At 34.8% G+C, this 25,977-nt stretch overlaps 3 protein-coding genes and 1 pseudogene across 8 annotated transcripts; 2 read left to right on the plus strand and 2 right to left on the minus strand.

Annotated features, from left to right (window-relative positions):
- The first annotated feature begins 320 nt into the window (after positions 1 to 320).
- LOC105124187 (uncharacterized) lies at positions 321 to 2,772 on the plus strand. Its single transcript, XM_011024091.1, has 2 exons — positions 321 to 1,346; positions 1,951 to 2,772. The coding sequence occupies exons 1-2, from the start codon at positions 816 to 818 to the stop codon at positions 2,593 to 2,595; spliced, it is 1,176 nt and encodes a 391-aa protein (XP_011022393.1). The 5' UTR covers positions 321 to 815; the 3' UTR covers positions 2,596 to 2,772.
- A 3,108-nt stretch (positions 2,773 to 5,880) lies between these two features.
- LOC105124194 (probable protein phosphatase 2C 15) lies at positions 5,881 to 11,266 on the minus strand. 6 transcript variants are annotated; one of them, XM_011024145.1, is made up of 9 exons: positions 11,016 to 11,266; positions 9,621 to 10,047; positions 8,928 to 9,099; positions 8,644 to 8,797; positions 8,504 to 8,567; positions 8,272 to 8,379; positions 7,838 to 7,963; positions 7,410 to 7,642; positions 5,881 to 6,308 (listed from the first exon to the last, which is right to left on the minus strand). In XM_011024145.1, exons 2-9 carry the CDS (start codon positions 9,828 to 9,830, stop codon positions 6,089 to 6,091), a joined length of 1,287 nt encoding a protein of 428 aa, XP_011022447.1. In that variant the 5' UTR covers positions 9,831 to 10,047; positions 11,016 to 11,266; the 3' UTR covers positions 5,881 to 6,088. The 6 variants fall into 6 exon arrangements, with proteins under 6 accessions (XP_011022447.1, XP_011022414.1, XP_011022439.1 ...); XM_011024112.1 differs by having other exon boundaries at positions 9,621 to 10,523; XM_011024137.1 differs by lacking the exon at positions 11,016 to 11,266 and adding an exon at positions 10,379 to 10,704.
- Positions 11,267 to 15,547: 4,281 nt separating this feature from the next.
- On the plus strand, positions 15,548 to 21,313 carry LOC105124227 (nicotinamide adenine dinucleotide transporter 1, chloroplastic-like). The gene is made up of 9 exons (XM_011024156.1): positions 15,548 to 16,237; positions 16,402 to 16,491; positions 17,091 to 17,197; positions 17,660 to 17,705; positions 17,864 to 17,976; positions 19,831 to 19,925; positions 20,135 to 20,223; positions 20,323 to 20,417; positions 20,524 to 21,313. Exons 1-9 carry the CDS (start codon positions 16,159 to 16,161, stop codon positions 20,917 to 20,919), a joined length of 1,110 nt encoding a protein of 369 aa, XP_011022458.1. The 5' UTR covers positions 15,548 to 16,158; the 3' UTR covers positions 20,920 to 21,313.
- Positions 21,314 to 23,768: 2,455 nt separating this feature from the next.
- On the minus strand, positions 23,769 to 24,350 carry LOC105124236 (uncharacterized; annotated as a pseudogene).
- Between the last annotated feature and the right edge of the window lie 1,627 nt (positions 24,351 to 25,977).

A 25,977-nucleotide genomic window follows, 5' to 3' on the forward strand; every position in this document is an offset into this window, starting at 1 on the left:
TATTTTTTTTTATCGCCCCACAATTTATAGAAGCTAATTAATTATTCTTATAAAAAAAATCTATTGTTGAATTTATGAGATCACATGCAATAATCTTTTTCATAACTTGGATAAAAATATAAGACTGTTATTTATTATTCCGGGGAAAAAAACCCCTAAGTCTAATAATGTTGTCAAAGGCAATTGCGACTTGCTTTTGAATCATTACACGTATTCTTTTTTTCGAGTCTTTGAACATGATGTTTCACTGTTGAAACAAAGAAAAGTCCTAACTCATACAATGATCTAGAAAGCCACCGTAAGGCAATTGGGCCTCACCACTAATTTAGGCACCAGCGCCTCATCTTCTATTAGTTCCCCATCAATCTCTCTCGCAAGTCATAAAAATTGCATTGTCTTTCTTGACCGCTCTCCATCGATTGTCTTTCCTTAGCTTGAAAAGTTCCCATATTTGCTTGCATACTGTTTAGTGTCTCAGATTTCGTTCTCTTTCATATTGTATCATTAGCTTTGATCAGTTGACACAAACTCTCTAACAAACAACTCTAGTTATCATCATATTTGTTTGCTTGGGCATCATCTTTACTGTGCTATTCATAACAAACGTTTGTTTGATAGTATTATTGAGATATTATCATCATGTTTCCCAACTGACATCTCCTGTGCTCAAAGAAAACAGCTGCTTGTTGGATCAATAAAAGAACAGTTTTGAAGCCTTTGTTAGCGAGAATACTACTGCTGCTACTTTAGTTCTTTCAAGCTATTGATCGAGCTCCTTTGTTCCATACATCAGATTAGAGCAACCAATAATTATCATGAGGGGTCAAAAACAGAATTTGCCCACTACATTTACGAAGCTATTCAATGCCCAGTTGCAACTCGTCAATGTCCTTTCTTTTTTCTTTTTATTTGGCTGTGGTCTTGCCACTGGGGTCGTTCTTAGTTCCTATCTCAAAAACGTATCATTCAATCTACATGTCAGCCAATTCTCTGTTTCTACCACAACCACAACACCTGTTCCATTGGCAACATTACCAACATTTAAGTTGCCACGCATAGGCTTGAAAGAACATTTGAAAGTGCCTGATGTCAAGCATGATATGGATGAAAAGGAATTGCTATGGAGAGCTTCAATGACTCCAAGGATTCGTGAATATCCATTCGATAGAGTTCCTAAGGTTGCTTTTATGTTTTTGACAAAAGGTCCAGTTTTGATGGCTCCACTGTGGGAGAGATTCTTCCAGGGGCATGAGGGGCTGTACTCAATTTATGTGCACTCAAGTCCGTCTTACAATGAATCTGAACCAGAAAGTCCTGTCTTTCATGGCAGAAGAATTCCCAGTAAGGTCAGTTTTTTGCATAGTTTCTTGAGATTCAATCATGTGAATTTAACATTTGCATCCTTTTGTTTTGATCCTCAATCAACATCAATTCTGTTGCACAAATTAGCTCTTGGTAATTGATATTTTATTTTTTTTCTTAATTAATAGCAATAGTGGATTGGTTAATGCCCTCGTGATTTCTATACGGGAAAGAAAAAAAAAAGAATTTGGAGTGGAAGACTTTTGTAATCACTCACGCGTAACAGACTACTTTTCCTAGAAAAGATAAAATAAATGCCTTCTGTATCACGCAGTTCACTGGGGGGGGGGAATCAATGCAGACTACTATTTTAATTTCGATGTATGAGAGCTATTTCAAGATTAATCTTCACTGAAAAAGAAAAGGAAGTTACACTTCTTGCACTCCGAACTAAAGAGGAGCTTGACATGAAAGTATTAACTAAGGTCTCCGAACTTATCAAAAGAAATATAGTGCAATAGAGAGAGATCCAAGTGTCTGCATAAATTAGTACAGTGATTTTTTCTTGACTTTCCAAACAGAGTTTTTACAGCCATTGGGTTTTGTTAATCATCGACTCTCACTTTCTTGTTATGTGTCATGATGCAGGATGTTCAGTGGGGGAATACAAACATAATTGAAGCTGAAAGACGACTATTAGCCAATGCACTCCTTGACATTTCTAACCAACGTTTTGTTCTCCTCTCAGAATCATGCATTCCAATCTTCGACTTCTCCACGGTCTACACTTACCTAATGAACTCAACCAAAAATCATGTGGAGTCCTATGTTTTAGACGGTCCAGTAGGTAATGGCCGATACAATCCACGTATGAGACCTGTGATCAAAATTGAACAATGGAGAAAAGGCTCACAATGGTTCGAAATGGATCGAGACCTTGCCATTGAAGTTGTCTCAGACCAAGAATACTTTCCCGTGTTCCAAAAGTACTGCAAGGGACAATGTTACGCTGATGAACACTATTTACCAACATTTGTGAGTATGAAGCACTCGGAGAGGAACTCAAATAGGAGTTTGACTTGGGTTGATTGGTCGAGGGGTGGAGCTCATCCTGCCAAGTTCTTAAGAAGAGAGGTGACCGTTGAGTTCCTGGAAAGGATGAGGAGTGGCAGCAAATGCGTGTATAATGGGAATAGCACCAACACTTGTTTCCTGTTTGCAAGGAAATTCTGGCCTACTGCTTTAGAACGGCTGTTAAGGTTTGCTCCCAATGTCATGCACTTCAACTCATAGGTTTATTGAATGATTTCACTCTTTATTCATTTGTATAAATGTTGCATATATTCCCTCACAAGAGATTAGACTTTAAAGCTCTTTGATTCTCTGTTCTGTTATGTTAATAGGATATAAGCATGGAAGTTCTTAATTACTCTTCTTCCTTGAATGTATTTACAAGTACCCTACTTCAATGATTTTACACTTGATTACTACAAGTACTAATAGTGTTTTCTCTCCTCTTTTTCTTTGGCACTTCTATCTTCTCTCTCTTAACTATTATGAACCGCAATAAAGCGTCATGCTGGAAATGCAAACTCTTAAAACTCTGAGAAAAGAAGTAAAAAAGAAGAAGAAGAAGAGCAAAAACAAAGTAAAACGAGTCTCTCTAACAGTGCAAATAAATAGTGTTAGCGTGAACAAGAGTAAAAATTCCTTTTTTCAATTGTTAATGTTAAATAGTAAATAAAGAATTTGGGCTTGCAACATCAATAATAACGGGACTAGCCGAGCCGGTTCATGTATAAGCCCGTTATCTAAAGCAAAATTAGAAATGACAACTTAATTTAAATTTGATAAATATTTATGTGACTTTATTTGAATGAATAGGTTTTTCAAATAATTATTTTATTTTATAAATAATGAATAAAAAATAAATACTGTTAAACTCGATTTAAATTCAATTTCAAAATTAATTCGAGATATATATTTGTATTGTATAATTATATACATAAAACATTTATATTGTTTAGAATCCAATATAATATATGCATGTTGTAAAATTTATGATTTAATATGTGTGTGTGTGTGTATAAATTTAAATCCAATAAATAATATATAAATATCTTAATTTATTATTTAATCAGTAATGACGTGAATATAAAAAAAATCAAATCCATAAATTCAATGGCCATCTCTAGCCCAAAGCGAGTGGTTGGGCTGTTGATTAAGATTTTCTCTCTCCCTTTTCCTTTTCTTTTGAGAAATAGATCAAGACTCGTTGATACGCAAGCATCATTTGCCTGGTCCAATTTTTCGGTTTCTCACAACACAAGACAAGCGTAGTTTACAGAATAACCTCGACAATTTTGAACATAATTCACTCATTTTTCAAAATTAATTCACTCACTTTTCAGAATTAATTCACTCATTTTTCTTTGCTGAAAGTCCGTGATGTTGTCCAAGCATGCGTTTAATTTATATTGCAAAATAAGTTTCATGTAATCTTTTTAAGGTATCAATGGCAAAGGTCTCTTCATAGCAACTTTCATGAATAGAGGTTAAGACTGTATTTAGTGTTGCGGTAGATATTATGGCTGTGGTTTGAAAAAAATTATTTTATAAAAAATATTTTTAGTTGAGGTTGGTTTGAAAAAATAGATGTTTGGTTAAAACTGTGGTTGAAATTAAAGTTGAATAAAAAATAATTTAATATGTTTAATTAAAATTTTTTTCAAAATAATTTAATATATTTGGTTAAAAAAAACTTTCGAAATTGAAGTTATAAAATAATTTTTAAAAATATATATTAATATTGATGATTTTAAATTTAACTATTATAGAATTAATTACTCCTATTATATCATGAAATAAATAATACTTTATATAAAATATTTTTTTTTTATTTTATTAAACTATTTATAATACATTATGTATAAAATTTATTCGATAAGAATTACAATTTTCATAATTTTTTAAACATGTAATAAAATTAAATAAAATATTATCAAGTATAAAATTGATATTACAGTGCGAGTGAATTTAATTTACTCTATATTAGTTTTTCGAGAAAAAAATATTATTCACATCACGGTGCAAATAAATTTAATTTACTATAAACTAGTTTTTTTTTAAAATATTAATAAAACTAACACTTAAAAAAATATTAATAAAATTAACACTTAAAAAACATTAATTAAATTAACACTTAAAAATATATAATAAAATTAAATGAATACTAAAAAAAAAATTATGAAATTATAAACAGTGCAATTCACTGTGAACAATTCACTATGAACAGTGCAGTGAATTACACTGTTCACTGAACAGTGCAATTAACATATATAGTGAATGAATAACAGTATTTATCTGCTTTTTATTAACTGTGTTTTAAATGTAAAAATTACATGGGATCCATGCACAATAAACTAATTTTTCTTTTTATCAAACGATTACAAACTACATTTTAACTAAAATACAGTCACAGCCGCGTAAATAAACAGCAACTAAATCCTTCTTTTAGTTGGACCCTTAGCATACCCCTTATATCAAGACGAAAGCATTTACCAGAAACTTTCGTGTTACTGAGAAACGAACATCGACTTGATAGCACAATGAGAGTCACTTGATACCAAGCAGATGCTTCGTGACACTCAAAAATGACGAGAGGGAATCCACCGGTGATCTTGGAGGTGACGAAAAGAACAATTTAGCTGGAATCTGTGAGGATTCAAGGCTCCGTTCAATTTCTCTACATTTCTACCACCAAGCAGGTTGTGTTGTTACATATTAGACTGTTCTAACAGGGCAGGCGAGATGGAGAAGTAATCTGGCAATAGTGGAGGGGGTAGCAGACCAGTTTATTTAGCCCTCTTCCTCGCTGTTTAAGTGTAAATTACAGGGTCAAAATTGAGGTTAATATTGTTAATCTTGGGCCACTACCAAGAACAACAGGACTAGATCTTTAAACATCCCGGTTGCAATTATGTGATCAGCAAATTTACATCATACATCCATTTGAACAATATGAGGTCAATAAAACCGAGTTCAAAACTTCCACAAATAAACTGGCTCAACGGGAACGACAAAGCTTTCCAAACAACGCATGCATAAATTAACCTGAAACCCTTCGAGAGGAGAGGCCATGAGTGCTAATTAAAGTTTCAGACTCAACGACGATTCCTGTTCCTTTCAACATTCATTGTAACACAAGAAGAAAGGGCGAGTTTAGCCCCTCCTAGCTTGTCGTAAATCTAGGATCACCTTGGGAGCCCAGCTGATACAACTGCAAGGGCAGCCTTTCTTTTACAAAGTTCGGTCTTGAAAAGCATTATTGTTTTCTCTTTCCTCCATAGATAATCGCTCCCTCTCCCAGCACAAAATCAATCTGCTGCCAACTTCAGTCCCCCCGCAAACCAAACCACCTAGAATGTACTTCCAACTTTTAGTCTAGCGTCCTTGTGTTATCATGCAAGATTGATGGAGGATTAAATACCCTTCTCCGGCGCTAAAGTGATTAAACGAATACTCCTCTACATGGCACAGAGACGATGGCAAGCATAGCAACCATACCAGCAAATATTATGGACAAACAAAATTTTTGAAGCTCCAAGCAGGTGCTTCTTAGACCAACTCTTCCTTGAATATTAAGACTCGTTTAATATTATAGGCATATATATTACATATACATCTGCTGTACCATCGTAGTAACATTCAAACAATTTCCTTCCCTAAATAAATGTCGTTTACAAAAAATATTGCGGGAGCAAGAATGGGTGGAAAAATCAAAGAGTTAGGCCACTTTGACTCCACTCGGGCGTTTTCCTTCCATGGCATCCTTCTTATTACGGCAATCAGCACAAAGGAAAGGCCCTTGCCAAGGCTTTGAGCTGGTGGAGAAGATAGAACCAGCATGAACAGAGATGCCCTCGCTTGGAGCAAGGTCAATTTGACAGACAACACACGTAAAAAGACCAGATGTAGATTGCGATGTGGAGCCATCATTCCCTAATCTGTAGCCCACGTGAAAAATCACAATTTAGATGTAAACATAGATACAGTAAAAGATTCCCATTCCCAAGTCTGGAGGACACAACTTGAGATGTAGACATTGATACATCACAATTCAGATGTAAACATAGATACAGTAAAAGATCCCCGTTCCCAAGTCTGGAGGACACAACTTAAGATTTAGACATTGATACAAGCTAAGAGCTCCCCAAAATATACGCATGCATGATAAGAAATGGACCAATGAATGAGGATAACCCCGCTAGCACATCAACTAAACAAATTTAACTAGATGTTATGCAGTGTTCCTGTTACCTAATACATTTTAGGGTAAGAAAACAAATTCTGCATGCTCAAAGTACAAAGGATTCAAGACATCCGCATTGTTTTATACGCTACTGCATCACTGGATTCATCGAAGATATAAATAAGGCTCGAGGTTTCTCTTATTTGCTATAAGTTAAATTACCAGTTGCCAATTAGCAAATTACAACATTCAAATGAAAGATACTGTTTAAAAAATTGTTTTCCTCTCTTATTCCTAAAGCTCAAATCTAAATCCATCAAAGTCCCATCCCACTGCCACCATTTCCAAGACCTGAAAAGCAGGGAGGCTGCACCTTAAATCACTTTTCTAGGATGTTCACTCAAAAGATGACACCCCCACCATGAATAAAAAGATAAAAAGGGGGAGAGGAAGAAAAAAATTGACTCAGGTCCAAATAATGACAAATTACAGCTGGGGAAGTTATGTGCACAATTTCAAAATATTTAATAATAAACGATATGATCTCAGACAAAATCCCCCTGCACTGGTTATAACTCATGATGGTTATGAGCAACCTTGTCCTCTCATAAAAGGAAAGCTGATAATGCCTCCTAAAAAATAATTATTCTAGAGTTTGTTTGCAACCATCAGGGGGTTAACTCAGTGAGAACATATAACGTGAAAATAAAGCATGATGCATATTTCTTCTTCGGATGTCTTCATTAAAAAACTTACTTTTCATACTATAAATTCAATAATGAATAGGATACTAGGTGGAGTATTACAGAGGAAAAGATCAATGTGAGAATATGCATGCAAAAATTGCAGTACTAACCTTTCAGCAAGCATAGCCGAGCCTTCTTCAAACAGTTCTTCAACTGTACCTATGGCAGAAAGCTTCTTTGATAGCTTACTGGAAGAATCATGGCACTTCTTCCTAAACAACAAGGCTCTTAGCTTGTTATGTTTCTTGGGAGGAGTTGGAGGCTGAATTGAATTGTCAGGAGGAATTATGTCAACAACTATGCAGGTTGTATCATCCTTTAGTCCCCGTGTCCTTAAAGCTTCCTACAGAAGACCATATAAAATGAAGAAAGCAATTTGAGCATTTATTATAACACAAGCATTCATTAAAGCAATATTAGTTGAAACTTTTCCCACAATATTAGCACATATATTATTTTAAACCCATCTTAGAAACTTGAAGGGTCATTGAAACAAGACATGCAAAGGAGAAGCGCCACATAAAAGAATTTTAATTACCTTTACAACTTGTTTGGCAGCAAGTTCAGCTGGCAACCCACGGCAAGATTTTGCCGCCATTTCTGAGGACAAGGCATCCCATATGCCATCAGAAGCAACTATAAGCCTCCCACCTGCATTTGACAGCTTTAAAGGGAATGGAGCAAGTTAGAGTTTGTAATGCGGACAGCAGTATTAACGCACAGGCTTTGCACTCAAAGAAAGAAAATAATAGAAAGACTGAAATATAATCAACAAAAAAAAAAAAAAAAACATAATAGAAGGGGAATGAAAATGATTATTACTTTCACTTCCATGACACATGGAACAGGAACTATAAACTCAATGCATAATAGAAGTGGAATGAAAATGATTATTACTTTCACTTCCATGACACATGGAACAGGAACTATAAACTCAATGCATAATAGAAGTGGAATGAAAATGATTATTACTTTCACTTGCTTGACATATGGAACAGGAACTATAAACTCTCCAACATCCATGTCTCCAATTGACCTAGAAAGGCATAAACCTCCAGGCCAACAGCGAAGAGGACCAATCTGTAAAGTATTAAGGATTTAGACCAAAATTATCATCACTTGAAGGAACATCCATTTCAGTGACAGGCAGTTAGACTTTAACAATTGTAATAAAAATAATGTACAGGGTCTAGAACCACCTCACCTCAACACCACCAACAATGCTAAGCCTTCCAACTTCCCCACCACTTGCAGTCACCCTTTTCCTCCTGCATATTATGTACAATAGATTATACTTCTGTCCAATTTTTAGGAATGTATAAGATCTTGAGAATAGACACGTACTCCTCCACATTCTCTTCAAGTCGGTGATCAACAGTCAAGGAGGAAACAGCACCACCCTGAGCATCTAAAATACAACGTGAGTCTCCAACAGAAGCAACAGTAACAGTCCGTCTATCAACTATTACAAATGTTGCTGTAGTACCCGAAGTTTCTCCTGAAGAAAGGCACGCCATACATTTAAACAGAAAATATTAGTGTTAACTAGATGCATAACAATATAGTGTGGAATGGAATATCTAAAAGGGATAAAAAGAACTGAAGAATCAGGGTAAAACATCTCATGCCTCTGCTCTGAAACTCCTTATCAGTCTTCACAAATCCAGCAACTAAAGCACGAGGTAAAGCTTGAATCCACTCCTCACGTCCAAGACCACAAGGCATAGCACCCAAAATATGATTCAACAAATTCTCTCTTGTATAAATTGCTGCAGCATTTCCATTGTGCCCATCGAAGATCTGACAGTCAGGAGAGAACAATGACCATTATAGATCAAGAGAGACACAGATGCAGCAAAAGAAAAAACATTCAGGTCTACAACCTGCTCTATAATCATTCAAAACAAGGTTGTATTCATGTGCAAAATTACAGATACTTTTCTTGTTTCTGAACTCTATGCAAGGAGGTCAATAAAACCCATGTAGTTTATGAATTTACATACAGTACTATAACAGGGACTGGAAAAGGGAAAGTTGTTACGTACGCAGCAACTATGCCCTTCGTCAACAACAGAATCAGATTCTTCAGAATATCAGATCACCAAATCAAATAGATTGAAAAAAAATGAAAAAACCAACTCCAAAACTCTTTGTAAAGTTGGTTTTACAAAAGGAAAACAGCACGGCAAAGTGGACAACAAAGAAATATATCACCCAGCTCAAGGTTTCGTGCACCATGTGCTCATTTCCGCAAAGATGCAAAAGAAACTGTATTCACCAGGGATTGAAGGCATAATAGGAGTTGAGAGAGTAAGGATTACCGCAAATACAGAAAATGAAGATGACGAATTCCCAGGTACCCGCTGACAATCCATCTTAATAAGGAAATGATCCTCCCCTTTCCTAGATTGAGCTGCATGGCCATATTTGACAGTTGGCTTCTCCATCTTTTCAATCCTCATTTCTCTGCTGATCAAAGCAGCAAGAGGCACAAGATTATCACGTCGACGCCTACTTTCTCCCGAAGCCATTATCTTCAACTCCAATATCTTAGCCTTCGGAGTCCGGACCTCAGACCTCCAAGTTACTGATTCTTTGGTGTCAAAAGCATATCACAACCCAACATTCCAAGTGCTTATGGTTATATTCAGTCCAACTCAACTTAAACACAACTTCCTTGATATCCGTGGTTCTCCCAGGATATATCAAACCCACCAATTCCGTTGGCGTGAAAATCAAAACTCAACGCTGAAATTCAAATATTTTTCATTCAATCACCAATTATTCTAACAATCCGCGGTCCTCGGTCACAGAGCAAAGCAAGTGCAAAACTTAAGATCAAGCAGAACATGAACACATCTTAACTAAGGACGCAATTAAAGGCAGTTGCATCTGTTATGAACAATCAGCCTAACAATGACAAACATAATCTCAATTAGAAGGCCAAGAGCTCTATTTTATACCTTAAATATAAAAAACATCTATGCACCAAAAGCCAGCCTAACTAAAACCGTGTAACATTAGATTTATAGTGTGATAAAATACAAGTTGCCAACTTTAGTTAGAGAATGTGAAATACCAGGAAGAAGCAAGAATGTCTGGTTTTGTGTTTCTTAGCAGAGACGGGAAAAACAAAAAAAAGCAGATCTGATTCAAGCCACTAAGCAACCAGCCACCGCCACAGCCACAAGGATATGGAACGCGTTTTGCTGACAAAAAATGAACTGTAATACCATTATTCTAAACCCCGAAAGTCCCCCAATTAAAAAAACAAATCCCATGTCCTAAATATAGAAATAAACAAATTAAAAGATGAAAGATTCACTTTTTTTAACTGCCATGTCAACTTCTATACAGTTTTCTCTAACAACAGAGGCAGCTATTTTTTTTTTTAAATGAAATTACTTCCTTACAGGCAAAAAAAAAAAAAAAGGATCGTTTAGAAAGACAACCTTTTCAATTAGAGAAGGGCAAGAAAGAGATTTTGCAGACGCTATAAAGGAACCTACTCTCGTACCCACATTTTCCCTGTTAAAAATCCAACCCTTTTTTGTCCAGTCTCCCTTTTTTCTATCTTTTTACTTGAAAAAGAAGAAGAAAGGAGTTAAAAAGCCAGAATTACAGCCACAGAACCAAATCACAGAGTCCCAATTAAGCAACAAGTGTAATGAAAGTAGTAACAACCAGTAGCAAGCAAGGAGTCTGTGTTTGTTTACCTAACCAGAGATGACTCCCTGGGCATGTAGGTGGACGATTTAGAGCAACACTTCGAAAAATTGGTGACGGAAATGCAGGTGGGTGCTGTAAAATGAGTAAAAAGATGGTACTAGCGCAGCATGCAGTCGATCGTAGAAACTGTCAGGGGAGAGAGGGTCATAACTAACAGGAGAAGCAGACACGTAATTTTTTAGGGTTTATTTTTTGTTGTCGCTGCAGAATAATAAGTGGAAAGTTGACACATGCTCAGGAGAGTGCGGAAGGAGGCTGCATGTGTGAGTTCCTGCAGCAATGGTAAAATTGGCAATGATGCGCCTGCGCGCGTGTATGCAGCATGCAGGTGGGGTGATGTATCACGCACCTGTGTCTAATTGGCAGTAGTTGAGTATTTTATTTATTTAGTTAGGTGGTCCCTATTGCTTGGTTTTGGGTTAATGAAGGACCGCTTTTAAAATAAAATATGTGTGGTTGTACTGTTCTAGGATGTCAAATCTTTGGATTAATGGACTACAGTTGGGGCTAGGATTGGCTCTAGCGCGTGATGTCTGGTACCGTAAGTATATAATGATTTTTTAAAAATATATTAAATATATATATATATATATTTAAATTAATGCATTCAAATAATAATAAAATATATTTTTAAGTTAAAATATTTACAGTTGAAAATAACAAACGCTAAACAATCTCCATGAATTTTTTACAGTGTGCCAGTGCTATTGGTTGAAAATTACCACTTTCAAACATGCATGCAAGACCATCTGATTTTTTTAAGGATAAAAAGTTTGATGTAAAGGATTTTTTTTTTCGTTGTCAAAAGTCTCTTTAGGATAATTTATTTATACACGCCAAAATTAAGTTTGTCTATTTGATTTAATTCAAAAAAATGGCTGATATTTTTTAGAATTTTAGCTTTTATCTGTATATAAAATATAACTAATCCACTTATAAATAACAAAATATTTATGATACATAAAATAAAAAAACTAATCTTAATGCAAGCTTTGATAATTCGATAATGCATGATACTAGTTTATTTGAAAAATAATTTTTTTTTTAATGTTTAGTTTTTTTAAGCATTTTTTTCAATTAAAAATATATTAAAAAATATTTTTTTAGTTTCATTTTTTATATATGTTAATTTAATATTTTTAAAAAATATAAAAGAATTTAAAAATATTTTGAAAAATAAAAATTACAACCCTAGGAGTATTTAAGCATTTGCGAAAAAGGAACATTTCGTTATTTAAAAAAACAATAATTAAATCAGTAGCTCTGGAAATCTGGTAATTTTTTTTGGAATCCGATCATTCACACAATCCAGATTCATCTTTCATTCCCAAAGAGAAACCAGCATCCCCGTCCCAAGCCATGTGATTAGTCTGCATTTGGTCTAGCTAGTACTACTTGGCTTATAAATTATTACAAGCCGGGAGGCCTGGTCGAGGCCTTCGATTTGTAGGCCTGAAGAGCTATCAAAATAAAGAAAATGCAGGCAACGTGATTGCATATGATTAAACATGAACTCTCTCAATTATTATTATTATTATTATTGTTTTATTATCACTGCCCGTCATCCGAGAAAGGGCTGGTGAAAGTTGCCTCCTGGGGTGATGTCAAACTGCTTCCATTCAGGCTCTCGCCGGAGAGTTAACTTCAGAGCGATGGGACGGCGACAGATTCATGCTACGGGGAGCAAAGACAATGACTTTTACTACCATAATTTACTAGAGAATCACCACGAAAAAACATTCTAGACAGCAAAACATGGGAAGTGATTGTATGATATGCGTGCGGGCAGCTGTCCCACAAAAGCAAAGATGCTAGCAGCCATTATATAATTTCAAATTTCATTGCTTGAAAAATAGCAATCCGTAAAACCACTGTTCTTGGTCAAGAGGAGTACCCCTCTTCTGTGGAGGAGGAGGACATTGAAGACAAAATACATTACACTACTGGCTACGCTCGATAGTCAATACCTATACAAAATTATTTGAGTAAACTGTTCTTTTGATCTTGGTCTTCGAACCCAATACAAGTTCCTCGGGACTTAGGGGTTTTTTTTAGAAATATTATTATAACTATGTTTTTTAAAAATTTTATTTTTATTGTTTTTTATGTGTTGATATTAAAAATATTTTTTTAAAAAATATTATTTTAATTTATTTATGATAAAAAAACATCTTAAAAAGCAATTATTAACACACTCTTAAATACATCTTGAAACATGTATATAAATTAGAATGTGTTTGATAATGTGGTGTTAAATACTTTTTAAAATTGTTTTTTACTTTAAAATATATCGAAATAATTTTTATATATATTTTTATTTTTTTATTTTTTTTTCTGAGATTATCACAATCTTGTAACTCGGATCGTAAGTTAGGCTAACTGGTTTTTTTTAACTTATCTTTTAATACTTGATCAATTAAAAATTAGACTTTATAATTTATTTCTTTTATCAATTGATTTATGTTGACTTGGATAGTTTTTTGTATATTTTTTTAATTGATTGTTTTATTTTATCTTTTAAAATTTGATTGATTAAAACTTAAACTTTAAGATTTTTTATAATTTATTTTTTATAGGATTATCTCGATCTCATGGTTCAGGATTAGTAGGTTGATTTGGATTGACTTAACTCGTTTTTTTAATTGGATTTTTTTATTTGAAAATATATTAAATATTTTTTTATTTTAGATATTAGTGCATTAAAATCATTAAAAACTATTAAAAATATTAATTTGATATTTCTTTCAAAACAAACACATACTTAAAAAACATCAAAAAAAAAAAAACCAACTACACTCCATAACAGTATCTGCGGCAGGAAGCATGGATTAAACCTTTTCACCCTTTTTCTTCTTTTCCTGATTTAAATTCATCCTCGCAGTCCCATGTGCGGGCCATGTGCTTTTGTTGCAGAAATAAAACTGTTTCGATTCCATAATTTGACAAAATTTGTGATGGCCTCACCTCCTGGTAAACAGCCTGACGAGCCTTTCTGGGCTTGATTGCTCCCGAAAACAAGCATCCATCGTTTTACTACCGTTTAGGTCCACCAATTTATCAGGAGGATGGGATTTCCCTTAGATCTATGACATGTTGTCCGTGTAGTTCTTCAAGTGTTTAATTTGCCCCCTCAATTCAATATTTAATTAATTAAATCCTTGCTCGATGATTAATTTGAACCCTCTGCCCGCCACATATTTGATGAGTGACACATATAAATTGAAAAAAATAAAATCAATGAGGTTTAAAAAGCAACTAAAGGGAAAAGGTGAGTGTGAAGATGAAAAATCAGCGATTCTCTCTGGCCACCACTATATTTATATTTTAACTGTCCCCTTTCCGAAAGAAATCGAATCGATCCACAACCCAATTCCTCGGAACATTTAATCTTAAAAAAAAAAAAAAGTTATATGATAACCGAAGCAAACTGTTAACTGCCTGTCCAGAAATATATTAGCAAACGATGACAATGAAGATTATAGAAGCTAAGGCTGGAAACGATAGAAGAACATACATTTGCATCATTTGTCACAGGCAACTCGCAAGCAAATAAATGATCAAAGTTAAGATATTCTTAGTAAATCAATGCAGTGCAGACAAACTTTCAGACAACAGTAAGAAAATCTGGTTTTGTTTTGTTGATTTAACCTAGCTACCATTTTATTTACTGATCATGACCCAAAATGTTCCGCCATGTTTATGCTTCGAGTTTTTTTATTTTAATTATAGTTGTTTGGACCAGTTTTTGTATATATTAACTAATCCCTTTAGGCTTTAAAATCAATAATTTTATAAGTTTTTAATAATTCTGATGATTGTAATACTGGTAATTTTTATTAAGTAAATAAAAAAACTTATTAATTAAATTGCAACAGATGGTGATGGGATTAACGTGAGCAGACACAAATAATACAACTATAGACTAATTAGTTCAAACAAGAAGGATCGATGCTGATCCTCGCGCTTGTGACAAGGTAAATCTCTGGCGTTTTCTCAGCAACAACACTGGGGCATCTTGTGCATTTCCTTGCCAGTTCTTCTCAGACTCTCCAGGGCATATCCTGAACTTGAAGGCATGGTAGTTCAACAGGAGGTGAACTACACTGTATCCCATAAAACCACAGGATCATCAGGAAGTGCCATGGGAATCTAGATCAGGTTTAATGCATAGCCTTGCCATTCCTCTGTGCCTTTCAAACCACACAAAAAGTAGCATGAGTCATTGTATCCCAGCCTTTTCATTCGAATTAGACCTGCTTTCTTACTTGAAAATGCTAGCGTTGATATCACGACCATAGTCTCTGACATGCCTCAAAAATAGGATTTGTATGCTCATTTTTCATATACATACATACATACATATGTATGTATGTATGTATGTATGCATGTATGTATGTTTGTAGATTTATTAATTAATTTTGACAAAAAAAGTTGATTTTCAGTAAAAATAAAATATTAACTTCCAGCCACAATATGAAGTCCATCTTTGTGTACATCTTGATCAAAAAATTTGCCTCCTCGGTGTCTGTTTTTTTTTTCCCTCTCATTTTTTGAGAATTTGGGACCTCTCTCGACTGATAACGAGCCTTCTGACCGAGCGCTTAGCGATGGTATCGCTCTCTTTAACAGGCAAATAAAGTTCTGATCTGACACCATCAGCTTCCCAATCAAAAAGCAAACCAAAAAACAAGCCCTTCAGAAAATAAGCGTTAATATTCATTTTTCTTTTATGAAAAATAGTTGAGCAAACACCCAATCTTTTATCTATAGTTGGCTTACAGCAGAAAAAAATAAAATAAAATAAAAATAAAAAACCTTTCACTTTGGGATCTTCTTCTCATTCCCTTCCACATAATTGCCAGAAGCCTAAAGTTGGACCTCTTCAATTCAGTGTTTCGTTCACGTCTGACTGCAGTCAGTCCTAAAAACCCTTCAAAGGGCCCAGCTCCACCTCGAAAACATGTCCTTCCTGGTCAATGCAATGCAATAGAGAATAGGGGCACCATTTCTTTCTTCTTACACACACCTATTGGTGTATATATATATATTGATTGATTTAGATATAGATCTGCCATGGTGATTTGGTTTTGTTTTTTAGTATTCTTGGAATTGTAGAGAGAGTTTTCAAAGATGACCGGAGGTGGGGAAGCTTCCCATAAGCGAAGTCCCAGGGAGCTAGTGTGTCATGCTGGTGCTGGTGCCTCCGCAGGTCTGCTTAATAAAACTGAAGGCTTTTGTTTGTGAATTTAATTTGTGGGTTTTATGTCTAGTTCAAGAAATTAATTAGTTTTTGTTAATGATTGGTGCACCCAAGTTTAGTTGATTAAGGATTGGATAATTTCTGCAAGATTATATAGTTGATGTTTCTTGCAGGTGCTATTGCAGCCACGTTTATGTGCCCATTGGATGTGATCAAGACGAGGCTACAAGTCCATGGCTTGCCCCCCAATTCAGTTCAAGGAGGTATGGTAGATTCTGTGCCCTTGATTATTATTATTATTATTATTATTATATGGTAGTCAATGGAAAAACTGTGAGTTAGTTTGCTTATGGGAAGCAAGCAAACTATGGGGAGGTGCTTTGAGATTGAATTGCCTTTTAGATATTTGGATGAGTAAAGATTTCAGCCTTTAGAACCAGAAGGCTAAACCATTTTGACAAGTAACTTAATAGGAACACGGGACCCTGATTTTTTGTTCATGACTGAACTGGGATCAGTGCTGTAATCTTTTATTTTATTTTATTTTCGCACCTCTGTTTGTCTATCGGTATAAAAAATATATTTGGCTTTCGGTCCTAGGGAAGCCCATACTGGGTTTCAATGGTCTTCTTGACCTTTCCCCATAAAAACGTATGCATTTTCCTCCCTGTTTGTGCGATGCGGTAATTATCAACACGTCTGCATCAGATTACATGAACCGTAATGGCACAGTATATTCTATTGCCATTGCTCCTGGGATGAACTAGTAATATGACTATTCTCTTGTATCAGATGGATAATGCAGTTTCCTTGCTTATTGATTAATACCATTCTTTGTGCTTTCTGTTTCCTCCATGCTCAGGTGGTGTCATCATCTCAAGTTTACAGCACATTGTTAAAACTGAAGGTTTTAGGGGATTGTATCGTGGGCTCTCTCCAACAATAATGGCACTTCTTCCAAATTGGGCTGTGAGTATTGTTTATGTTGCTTTTTTCTTTTTTTATGGACAAGTTCTTGAAAAACATTAGGGTGTTTATAATGTGATCATTGCGCTAAAATATGATTTAATGATCTAGGACTTAAAGTGTGGGTTTCCCGAATCCATCTTGCTCGAAGTTTGCCTTGTTGGTTCTTCATTATATTTTTGTGGAGAATTTTAATAGTGGGGAAGAGGAATTCTGGTTTTGTTTTCTACTGAATGGAAAAGAATCATCAATGTCTGTAGAAAGAAGACAATGATCAATAAGAAGACATCACTTTGTACACCTTGTTTGAAAAATTACATTATGAAAGCACCCTCTGAATTCCAGAGCGTAGTTAACTCTGGGATTGATCAAAGGGAACTGTGATGAATTTCTTTTATCCTAGGGCAAACACCTTATGTGCTCTTAGTGTTTCTGGTAATGACAAATGTGCTCATTTCATTACAGGTGTATTTCACAGTTTACGAGCAACTCAAAGGCATCCTTTCAGATGGTTGGTTTCTTAAGAGTTTCTTTCGATGCTTTGTTCTGCTATCGAGTTCATTGAGAAACCTTGTTCTATTAAATTTCTATCTGAGATATGAAAAATGTCAAGTTCTGTTGAATTATTTGTTTTGATTTATTTTAAAACCTTTTGTTCTAATATTGTAGTGGATGGAGATAGACAACTCTCAATTAGTGCAAACATGGTAGCTGCTGCTGGTGCTGGGGCTGCCACAGCCACTGTAACAAATCCTTTGTGGGTTGTGAAAACCAGACTCCAAGTAAGTTAGCATGGTTATGAATTTGATTTCCTTCGAATATGCATAACATTTGTTATGATCACAATGCTTCTATTATGTGTCAACAACTACAATTGCTGCCTGCTAAATTCTTGAAGGTTGCTACCAAAACTTCATTATAGTTTTCGTTTGACAAACGAACATGCTCATGTTTTTATTGGAAAGAACTTTCTAGCTGCACTTGGTTTAAATTGCTGCCTTGTCGGAGTTCATAGCTGTATAGGGACAACTTTGTTGCTGTCTGTTATAATCTCGCTGAAGTATCCCATCAAGGAATATCTTGAAAGTGGGTGGAGTTCTGAGGATCAAACTCATCAACTCCAGAGATAGGCTTGACCCTAGTAGGCATATATCTTGAACCTCAAAAAATGAGACACATAAAAAAATTCAATCCTAATTTTTTATCATTTTAAAAGTTGGTCTTCTGCAGATAAGTAATTGCATTCATTTGATTCCCCTATCATGTGGTCCTATCTTTTTATTTCCATTTTCCTAGTAAAGTAGAACGGGAGTTTACTCGCCTTAACAACAAAAAGATATGGAGGCCACTTCAAAAGGATTGGTAGCTTGGTTTTTCCTGACTGGGAATCTGGCTCATCTTAAGATACTTCATAATCTTAATAAACTAATTTGTAAGAATAGCTAACAATTTTTTTGATTGGTATACTTCAAACATAAGACCACTCGACCTAATAGATTTCCTTATCAGTTGATCTCTCAACATTTGTTGCAAAAACAATATTATCAATGTATAGATATCGCCACTTTTCACCTTTGAGACTGCGAAGCGCTCTCTCTCTCTCTCTATTCCTTTATAATTCAAGTTTGCCCAGTTCTGAAAGCTCGTGCTTCACATAACTTGCAATTGCTTGAGAAAGAGACATTGAATTTGCAACTTAATGCACAATGCACAAGCTCAACCTAATGCTATGTGTAGATTTGAGGATTTGAAATGTGGATTTGCATTTCTGATTCTCTTGAAAATGTGAACCTAAATCCAAAAAAATGAAAAATTATTATGCCCGTAAAAAAGTTGTTTTGGGCACCCTTAAAGAAAAGCTGGCTCCACCCATGAATCCACCTTGTAAAAACTGTAGTTTTGGAATATTATCCAAGAAACTTGAACTAAAAGACTAGGTCAAAATCACTCCTGCCAAATCTTTGAATCAACTGTGCTGTAGTGCTGCTTTAGAACTGTGCATTCTGCGGCTTTGTTGTCTTCTACAGAATGCAGGATATTGGGAATCTGCTGGAACTGGTCCTGCAGATAATTTTTGTTTATCTCTACCTAGCCCTTGGACAGTGATTTTAATCATCTAGGTGGACAATTAAATTCAAAGAATCAATTCAGAGCATCAGACATTTTCATGTAGGAGAATTCCTTGTGTGTAGTTGTCATTGGAGTAAATATGTTTCATGTTATTTGATTTCATAATATTTATTGATCTGATATCATATTTCAAAGGGAAAAGAAAATAAGAACTTCCTGGTAGTATTGCTTCCTCTTAACTTTTTAGCAACTTCATCACCATTTCTCCTCATCTCCCCTGTCGTCTCCTTAATTTCAAAGTCAACGGTATTTAACAATATTCTCTCCTTGTATTATTACTTATTCATAGACTCTAAGCAATCAATTTCTGCAACATTGTGTAAGAGGAAACTTTCTTTGCTGTGTTCTGATAAGATAGGATGCCTGATGTTTCTTTGCTTGGGATGTGTGGATACTTTGATATTACATGCGAGCAACTGTTACTCTGCATAGCTAAAAATTTATTAATAATGTTTGCATCATTGCCGTTCTTTTTCATTCATTCATTTGTTTTTCTTCTCTCTTAGACTCAAGGAATGAGGCCAGATCTGGTTCCTTACAAAAATGTTCTTTCTGCTTTGAGGCGGATTACACAAGAGGAAGGCATGCGAGGGTTATATAGGTCAGTAAATTCTGAATTCTGATTCAGCCTTCTTGATTAAGCTTTTAATTGCTGAAGTACATGATGTGAACATATATCACTGTAGCATTTAAGGCCATTTAAGCTTGTTTCTTTTTGCAAGCTTTGGTGCTATGATTTTAAGATGATTGGAAAATGTTTTTTCCCCTCATGGTTTGGTTTCATAACGCTGCATTCTTTGTTTGAAACAGCGGCGTTCTGCCTTCTTTGGCCGGGATAAGTCATGTTGCAATTCAATTTCCAGCATACGAAAAGATCAAGTTTTACATGGCAAAGAGGGGTATTGTTGACTATCTCTTATTCTTTCTGGGTTTTGAGTCCAACTTCTGTAAATTATAATGCTCGAACAGATTTGATAATATTGTTTTGAATTTACCAGGTAATACAACTGTTGATAATTTGAGTCATGCGGATGTGGCAATTGCCTCATCAGTAGCCAAAATACTTGCCTCTGTACTGACTTATCCTCATGAGGTATGCCCCGGCATGGCACTCTACTGCAGTGAGGGTTCCATCTCTTATGAAAGCTCTGTCCACTTATGCGTGTCAATTGTTGTAATATCTTCCTCTCAATTACTAGGTGGTGCGTTCAAGGCTTCAAGAGCAAGGGTGTCTCAGAAATTCTGAGGTCCGTTATGCTGGTGTCGTTGATTGCATTAAGAAGGTGTCCCGCAAGGAAGGCTTTCGTGGGTTTTACCGTGGCTGTGCAACTAACTTAATGAGAACGACTCCATCTGCTGTGATTACATTTACCAGTTACGAGATGATATTCAAGTTCTTTGAGCGAGTTCTGCCTTCAGACAAGAAGCCTTCACGTGCCCGGACCAAATCCCATGACCAAGCCAAACCTCAACAGGAAAGCAGAGGAAATGTTAACAGTGACAAGGACACTGTTTCAGGGCAATCACAAACCCAAACAAATAGGACCCCCTCCATTCCTATGGGAAACAAAGAGCAGCTACCTGCAGGGCACTGATTGATGCTGCTTCTTCACGACTTCCCTGTTAGGGAAACTCTCCACAGAAAATGAAATGGCTTAGTAAAATGTGAAGGTGAATAAAAAAATGTAAAATTCTTTTGTTTCAAAATTTTGTTTATTTTTTGTATGGTAAGGTGAGCCCTTAGTTGATTCAGTCAGTCTGCTATTTTCTGTTCTTTCATCCGCCCGTTTATTTTTCTCTTTCTTTCTTTCTTTAATTTTTTTTCAAATGCCTCGCCTTCGCTTAGACGTTGGGGATGATCGAAGCGCCAGGCATTTTAGATATTCTCGTCTTGTTAACTGTTCTTAGGGGATGAAAAGGGTAGCATGGTTGGGACTCGGATGAGCACGAATCTTATGCCCCGCTGCGCTGTGCTGGTTGGAATCTTTAGCTTGCTTTGTATATCTCTCTTGGATGGAAAGTATTAGAAAGAGATTTCCAGTATTTAATTATGAAGACAAACGCTATCCTCTATTCTACACCAATACTAAGATGAGCTAGCGGACAAGCATCTAACCTTTTATTTTCTTCTTCAAAAAAAAAAGGATCTGTTGAACTTTGACTAGTGTTGAAAAAAATAATCCTGAGACCAGATAACTGTAGCGGTATCCATATTGAAGAGGACCAGGAATATGTCGTGTGGCAAAATTATATAACGTACATGAAGCTATTAGACTAACTGTATATATGTGGGAAAATATGACTCGCGATTTAAAGTGAAAATATAATATAATATAATGGCGCCAATTTTGATTTTATTTGAGAGGTGGAGGAAGCATCACATCTCGCGAGCTGCAAGCACCTTCAAAATTAGCTGTCTCTCTCTTCTTTTTTATTATTATTAATTTATTTTCTCATAGTTCGGAGTGGAACTTTCTTCGCTTTTGAACATGTCAGTAGGCGGGTCCCATAACTATCCCATAGTTCAGCATTCAAACATGACACAGTCCCGAGTCAAAATTAACTATCCCACAGTTCACCGGGCGGCAATCCTCTCTTGTCTCTGGTCATTCTTTTCTTATTTCCTTTTTCTGTCGTCAAAATTTGATTGTTTTTATGATTATAATTTAAAAAAATATATTTTTAATTGAGATTGATTTAATATTTATATATATTTAGTTAAAATTAAGATTAAATAAAAAAATAATTTATGTGTTTGGTTAAAAATGTTTTTTAAATTACGATTATCAAAAAAGTGAAATATATATATATATTAATATTTTTAAATTTAAATATTATAAATTTAACTAATACTATTATATCATGAAATAAATAATAATTTAAATAAAATATTTTTTATAGTTCCATTAAACTATCTATAATTTCATTACATATAAAATTCATCCGGTAAGAATTATAGTTTCCATGATTTTTTAAGCATGTAATAAAATTAAGTAAAATATTATCAAAAATAAAAATGAAATTACAATACAAGTAAATTTAATTTACTCTGAACTAATTTTTTCAAACAAAAAAATTATTATTCATGTGAACAATGCAGGTAAAATCAATTCATTACATTGATTTTTTTAAAATAAATACTATTTAAGTGAACGGTATGATTAAATTAAAATTAACTCGCACTGTGTGAATAATGTCGATCACGGTCTTTCAACAGTTGATATGTTTATTTCCTTTATTTGGCTTTGTTAAAATTAAACTTATTATTTTATATTTTTGTGTACCTCTTGTATTTATGGTATTCTTCATCTGGTTTGATAGAGTTTTATTATGTTGATCATATATATTGTATCCTCGTGAAGGAGTTCACATGCATTCTAAAGAAAACAGGCGTTCTTTTTTTGACAATGAATACATGCCTTTTTTTTTTTACTTGTATTTATGTGTTTTTGCTTTATTATATTTTCATGTTTAATATTTTTTCAAAAAAATATTAATACATTTTTTCCTTTTTTTATTTGTTGAGTTTAAATTTATTATTTTATATTTTTATTGAATGACACCTCCGTGTTTTCAATGATATTTTATTATATTAATAATATCAAAAAATATTTTATAGTTTTTTTATCAATATTGTGATCGCTAACTGTTACTTGCTAATATTATAATTAGGCTTCGATCATCTACTAATTATCATAGATTTTTCACAGGCCACTCTTTTTTGTTATCATTAAGTTTCTTCTTTTCAAAACAACTTGTTTCAACTTCTTTTCTGTCTTTTCTCTAAGATAAGCAATATGTAGAAGTTTGCTTCTATTTTTTAAAAAAACTTAAAAGCTTTCTCTTTATTGCTTAAATAGTTTTCAATATCTTTATACTTGTTATTAAAATTGATCTACAGTTCCTTCTTTTACATCGTTATACCCAGCAAAAAATCTAAATGTTTCTTCAGAATTATCTTGAATGATTCTGAACAAGTAAGAGCACTCTTGCTCCATTTTTACTCATGAGATCTTCACCTTCACACTCACAATTAAATGATTCAGCATCATACTCATATTAACAGGTTTTAATTAAATTTTTGACTAAATTTTATTGTGCTAACCAGATCAACCCACCAGAATATATCTGATTTTTTTTTTTTTTAATCTGATCTAATTTTAGTCTTGAATCAGCTACATGATAGGTTGATCTGTTGTAATATTAACTAACCAAAACAATTCTCTTTTCCTATGTTATTTTTGAGAGACTATTTAGAAAAATTAAATATTTTTGAACCATGAAAATCGAATGCCACTTCATTCCAATATATCAAATTAGCCCCTAAAATAAAAAAAGAAGAAGGGAGCCGGAAAGAATGAAAATGGTAATAGTAATCATAACTGAATTTCGAAAATTCAGTATATCCTTTCAATAGTTAAATCAAATTACCCATCCACATCACTTATTTACATCGGAAAATGAAGATTTTTTTTAACCCTCAAAAAGTTTATTGATACCAAATTATTTACTACTACCTCAGTAGAAAAACCTTGCCATGGCAGTTAAAAATCAAGATTAAGACTAAAAATTACCCCGCTCCGGGATGCCAACCAGCATGGGCCGCCAAGTTCTCCTCAAAATGGACCCGTGTCTAAACCCGATCCAACAGGGTCTAGGTGAGCCCAGTCCATCTCCCAAACCATTAACTTTCATTCCACACCTCACTCTCGCCTCCAGAACCTCAAACCACATCTCCCCTCTCTGCCAACTTCCTTCTTCTGTCCAGTTCCTCATCAAACGCCGTCGCGGATATAAAACAATTCTTCATAGTATCTCTCTTTCTCTCCGGTAATGGCGCCACGCTCCTCCGATGGTGAATCGGTGGCTCCTGTCGGCGAGAAGAGCAGCTTCCGAGGAGCATCCGGAGTGTGGTTTTGCGGCGCTGGCGGAGGTGGACTGCTGTACTCGTTCTCGGACTTCGTGTTGGACTCTGTGCCACGCCGCACTGTGTTGATAGAAGTTTGAATTACTGCAACGTCGCCATTTTTTGCACGTTCCTTTTTTTTTTTATTGCGGTTGCATGCTTTAAAAAAATGAATTTGTTTTAGTTTTAAATTATTTTTTTATATTTTAATATTGTTTGGATAGGTTAAAATTAAAAATAATTTTTTTTAAAAAAATAATTTAATATTTTTTTTAAAAAAAAACAATATCTATCATAATTCTAAACAAAATGTCTAACATTGACACCTGTCTATTTAAGTAGCGGCAGCAGTATTAGCATGATGGTAATGGCGATAGTGTTCGTGTGTGTGTGTTAGCACTTCGCAGTGGTTCTGGTCGAGTGAAAGAAGAAAGGATCAGTTTTGGAATTCTCTAACTCTTTGCTACTTCAGTTCTCTTTAAAGAGCATGATTTTAATGTCTTGGAACGCGAGAGAGAGGGCTCTTCGTCTTCATAGATTGAAGAGGAGGATATTGAAAACGTCTATACTGTCCTTTACCTCGTAGACAAAACAATCAAGCAATGGACATGCTTTCACAGGCTTTTCTTCTTAGTGCGTGTTCTTTTAAAAAGATTGTCATCTTAAATTAATGGATTTTCAAGTGATATTTAATGATTTTCAATTTGATTTTTTTTCCTGATTTTTAATGATCATGGATGAATCTACTTTAATTGCTTTTCTTCACTGCTCTACGTAGCTACGAGCTTCCATATTTGGTACTCAAAATGGTGAGTGAAATATAAAATCCTTCCTTCCTAATCACGAACAACATGTTGAAGACTTAAAAACAAGGAGAGGAAAAAATGAGTCATGAACTGAACCCCGAATACAAACAGTAGTGATTTAATATGATTGTGACCTCCATTAACTATATACAGTCCCTCGCACATGAACCTGCCAGTGTCGTGCCTTGAATCTCCTTTCAGCGCACAACAGAACAAAGACAAGAAGAAAACAGACATTTCCATCTACAATCTGGCGTATGCATGCTATCACCAACCAAGTTGAAATTAAACAGCTTGGAGGAAAAACTTAGCCGCTTTCATTATGTGTCGTAGAACCACTGCTGACCCAATTAGCAATAGCAGAAACCAGTGAAGTTGGCAGGCGGATGTTCTTCAATAGGGCAGCGTCATCGCAGTAGGGTGGTGAGGGTGGTGGCAGTGTGTTCTTCGACTTCTTGTTATCATCATGTAGTCCTTCAGGATTCTCCATGGACTCCCCACTTTGAATTATTTTTAACTCCCGCAGAACATTTTCCATGGAAGGTCTCATTTCCTTCTCTTGTTGCAAACATTGTAAAGCCATCTCTGCAACTAACGTTGTCGTTATATTTTAACTTCCTCGTCTGAATTATAACCAAGGCGTGAATCGATCAACGCATCAGATGCACAGTTTTTAGTTTTACTTATTCCTAAAGCTGTAAAGGTTAATCTCACAAGCAGATAATGCTTGCACTACAAGTGAACTTTGAAGTGGAAGATGTGGTAAAGTTTCGAATTCCAGTAAGCTAGATACTCAAGTTATTGCAGGGTATTGCAGGGTACATCTACTTTTACCAATCGGCTCCCATCTCTGAGAGGTTTGATGCATTTGACCAAGGTTAGATTAGGCATAATCTGCAAAGAGAGAAAAGCAAACCTGGAAAAAGAAGGCCTGTGCAATC

Source organism: Populus euphratica, unplaced genomic scaffold (assembly GCF_000495115.2).
Source record: "Populus euphratica unplaced genomic scaffold, PopEup_1.0 scaffold1.1, whole genome shotgun sequence".
NCBI lineage: Eukaryota > Viridiplantae > Streptophyta > Magnoliopsida > Malpighiales > Salicaceae > Populus > Populus euphratica.

Excerpts from the sequence above, each read along its gene's own strand:
- LOC105124187 (XM_011024091.1), top strand. The coding sequence starts at position 816 with ATGAGGGGTCAAAAACAGAATTTGCCCACTACATTTACGAAGCTATTC. Across the intron at positions 1,347-1,950 it reads GCAGAAGAATTCCCAGTAAG|GATGTTCAGTGGGGGAATAC; the intron begins GTCAGTTTTTTG and ends GTCATGATGCAG.
- LOC105124194 (XM_011024145.1), bottom strand. The coding sequence starts at position 9,830 with ATGGCTTCGGGAGAAAGTAGGCGTCGACGTGATAATCTTGTGCCTCTT. Across the intron at positions 8,798-8,927 it reads TAAGGAGTTTCAGAGCAGAG|GAGAAACTTCGGGTACTACA; the intron begins GCATGAGATGTT and ends GCCTTTCTTCAG. Across the intron at positions 8,380-8,503 it reads GCATTGTTGGTGGTGTTGAG|ATTGGTCCTCTTCGCTGTTG; the intron begins GTGAGGTGGTTC and ends AATACTTTACAG.
- LOC105124227 (XM_011024156.1), top strand. The coding sequence starts at position 16,159 with ATGACCGGAGGTGGGGAAGCTTCCCATAAGCGAAGTCCCAGGGAGCTA. Across the intron at positions 16,238-16,401 it reads TGGTGCTGGTGCCTCCGCAG|GTGCTATTGCAGCCACGTTT; the intron begins GTCTGCTTAATA and ends TGTTTCTTGCAG. Across the intron at positions 17,198-17,659 it reads CACTTCTTCCAAATTGGGCT|GTGTATTTCACAGTTTACGA; the intron begins GTGAGTATTGTT and ends ATTTCATTACAG.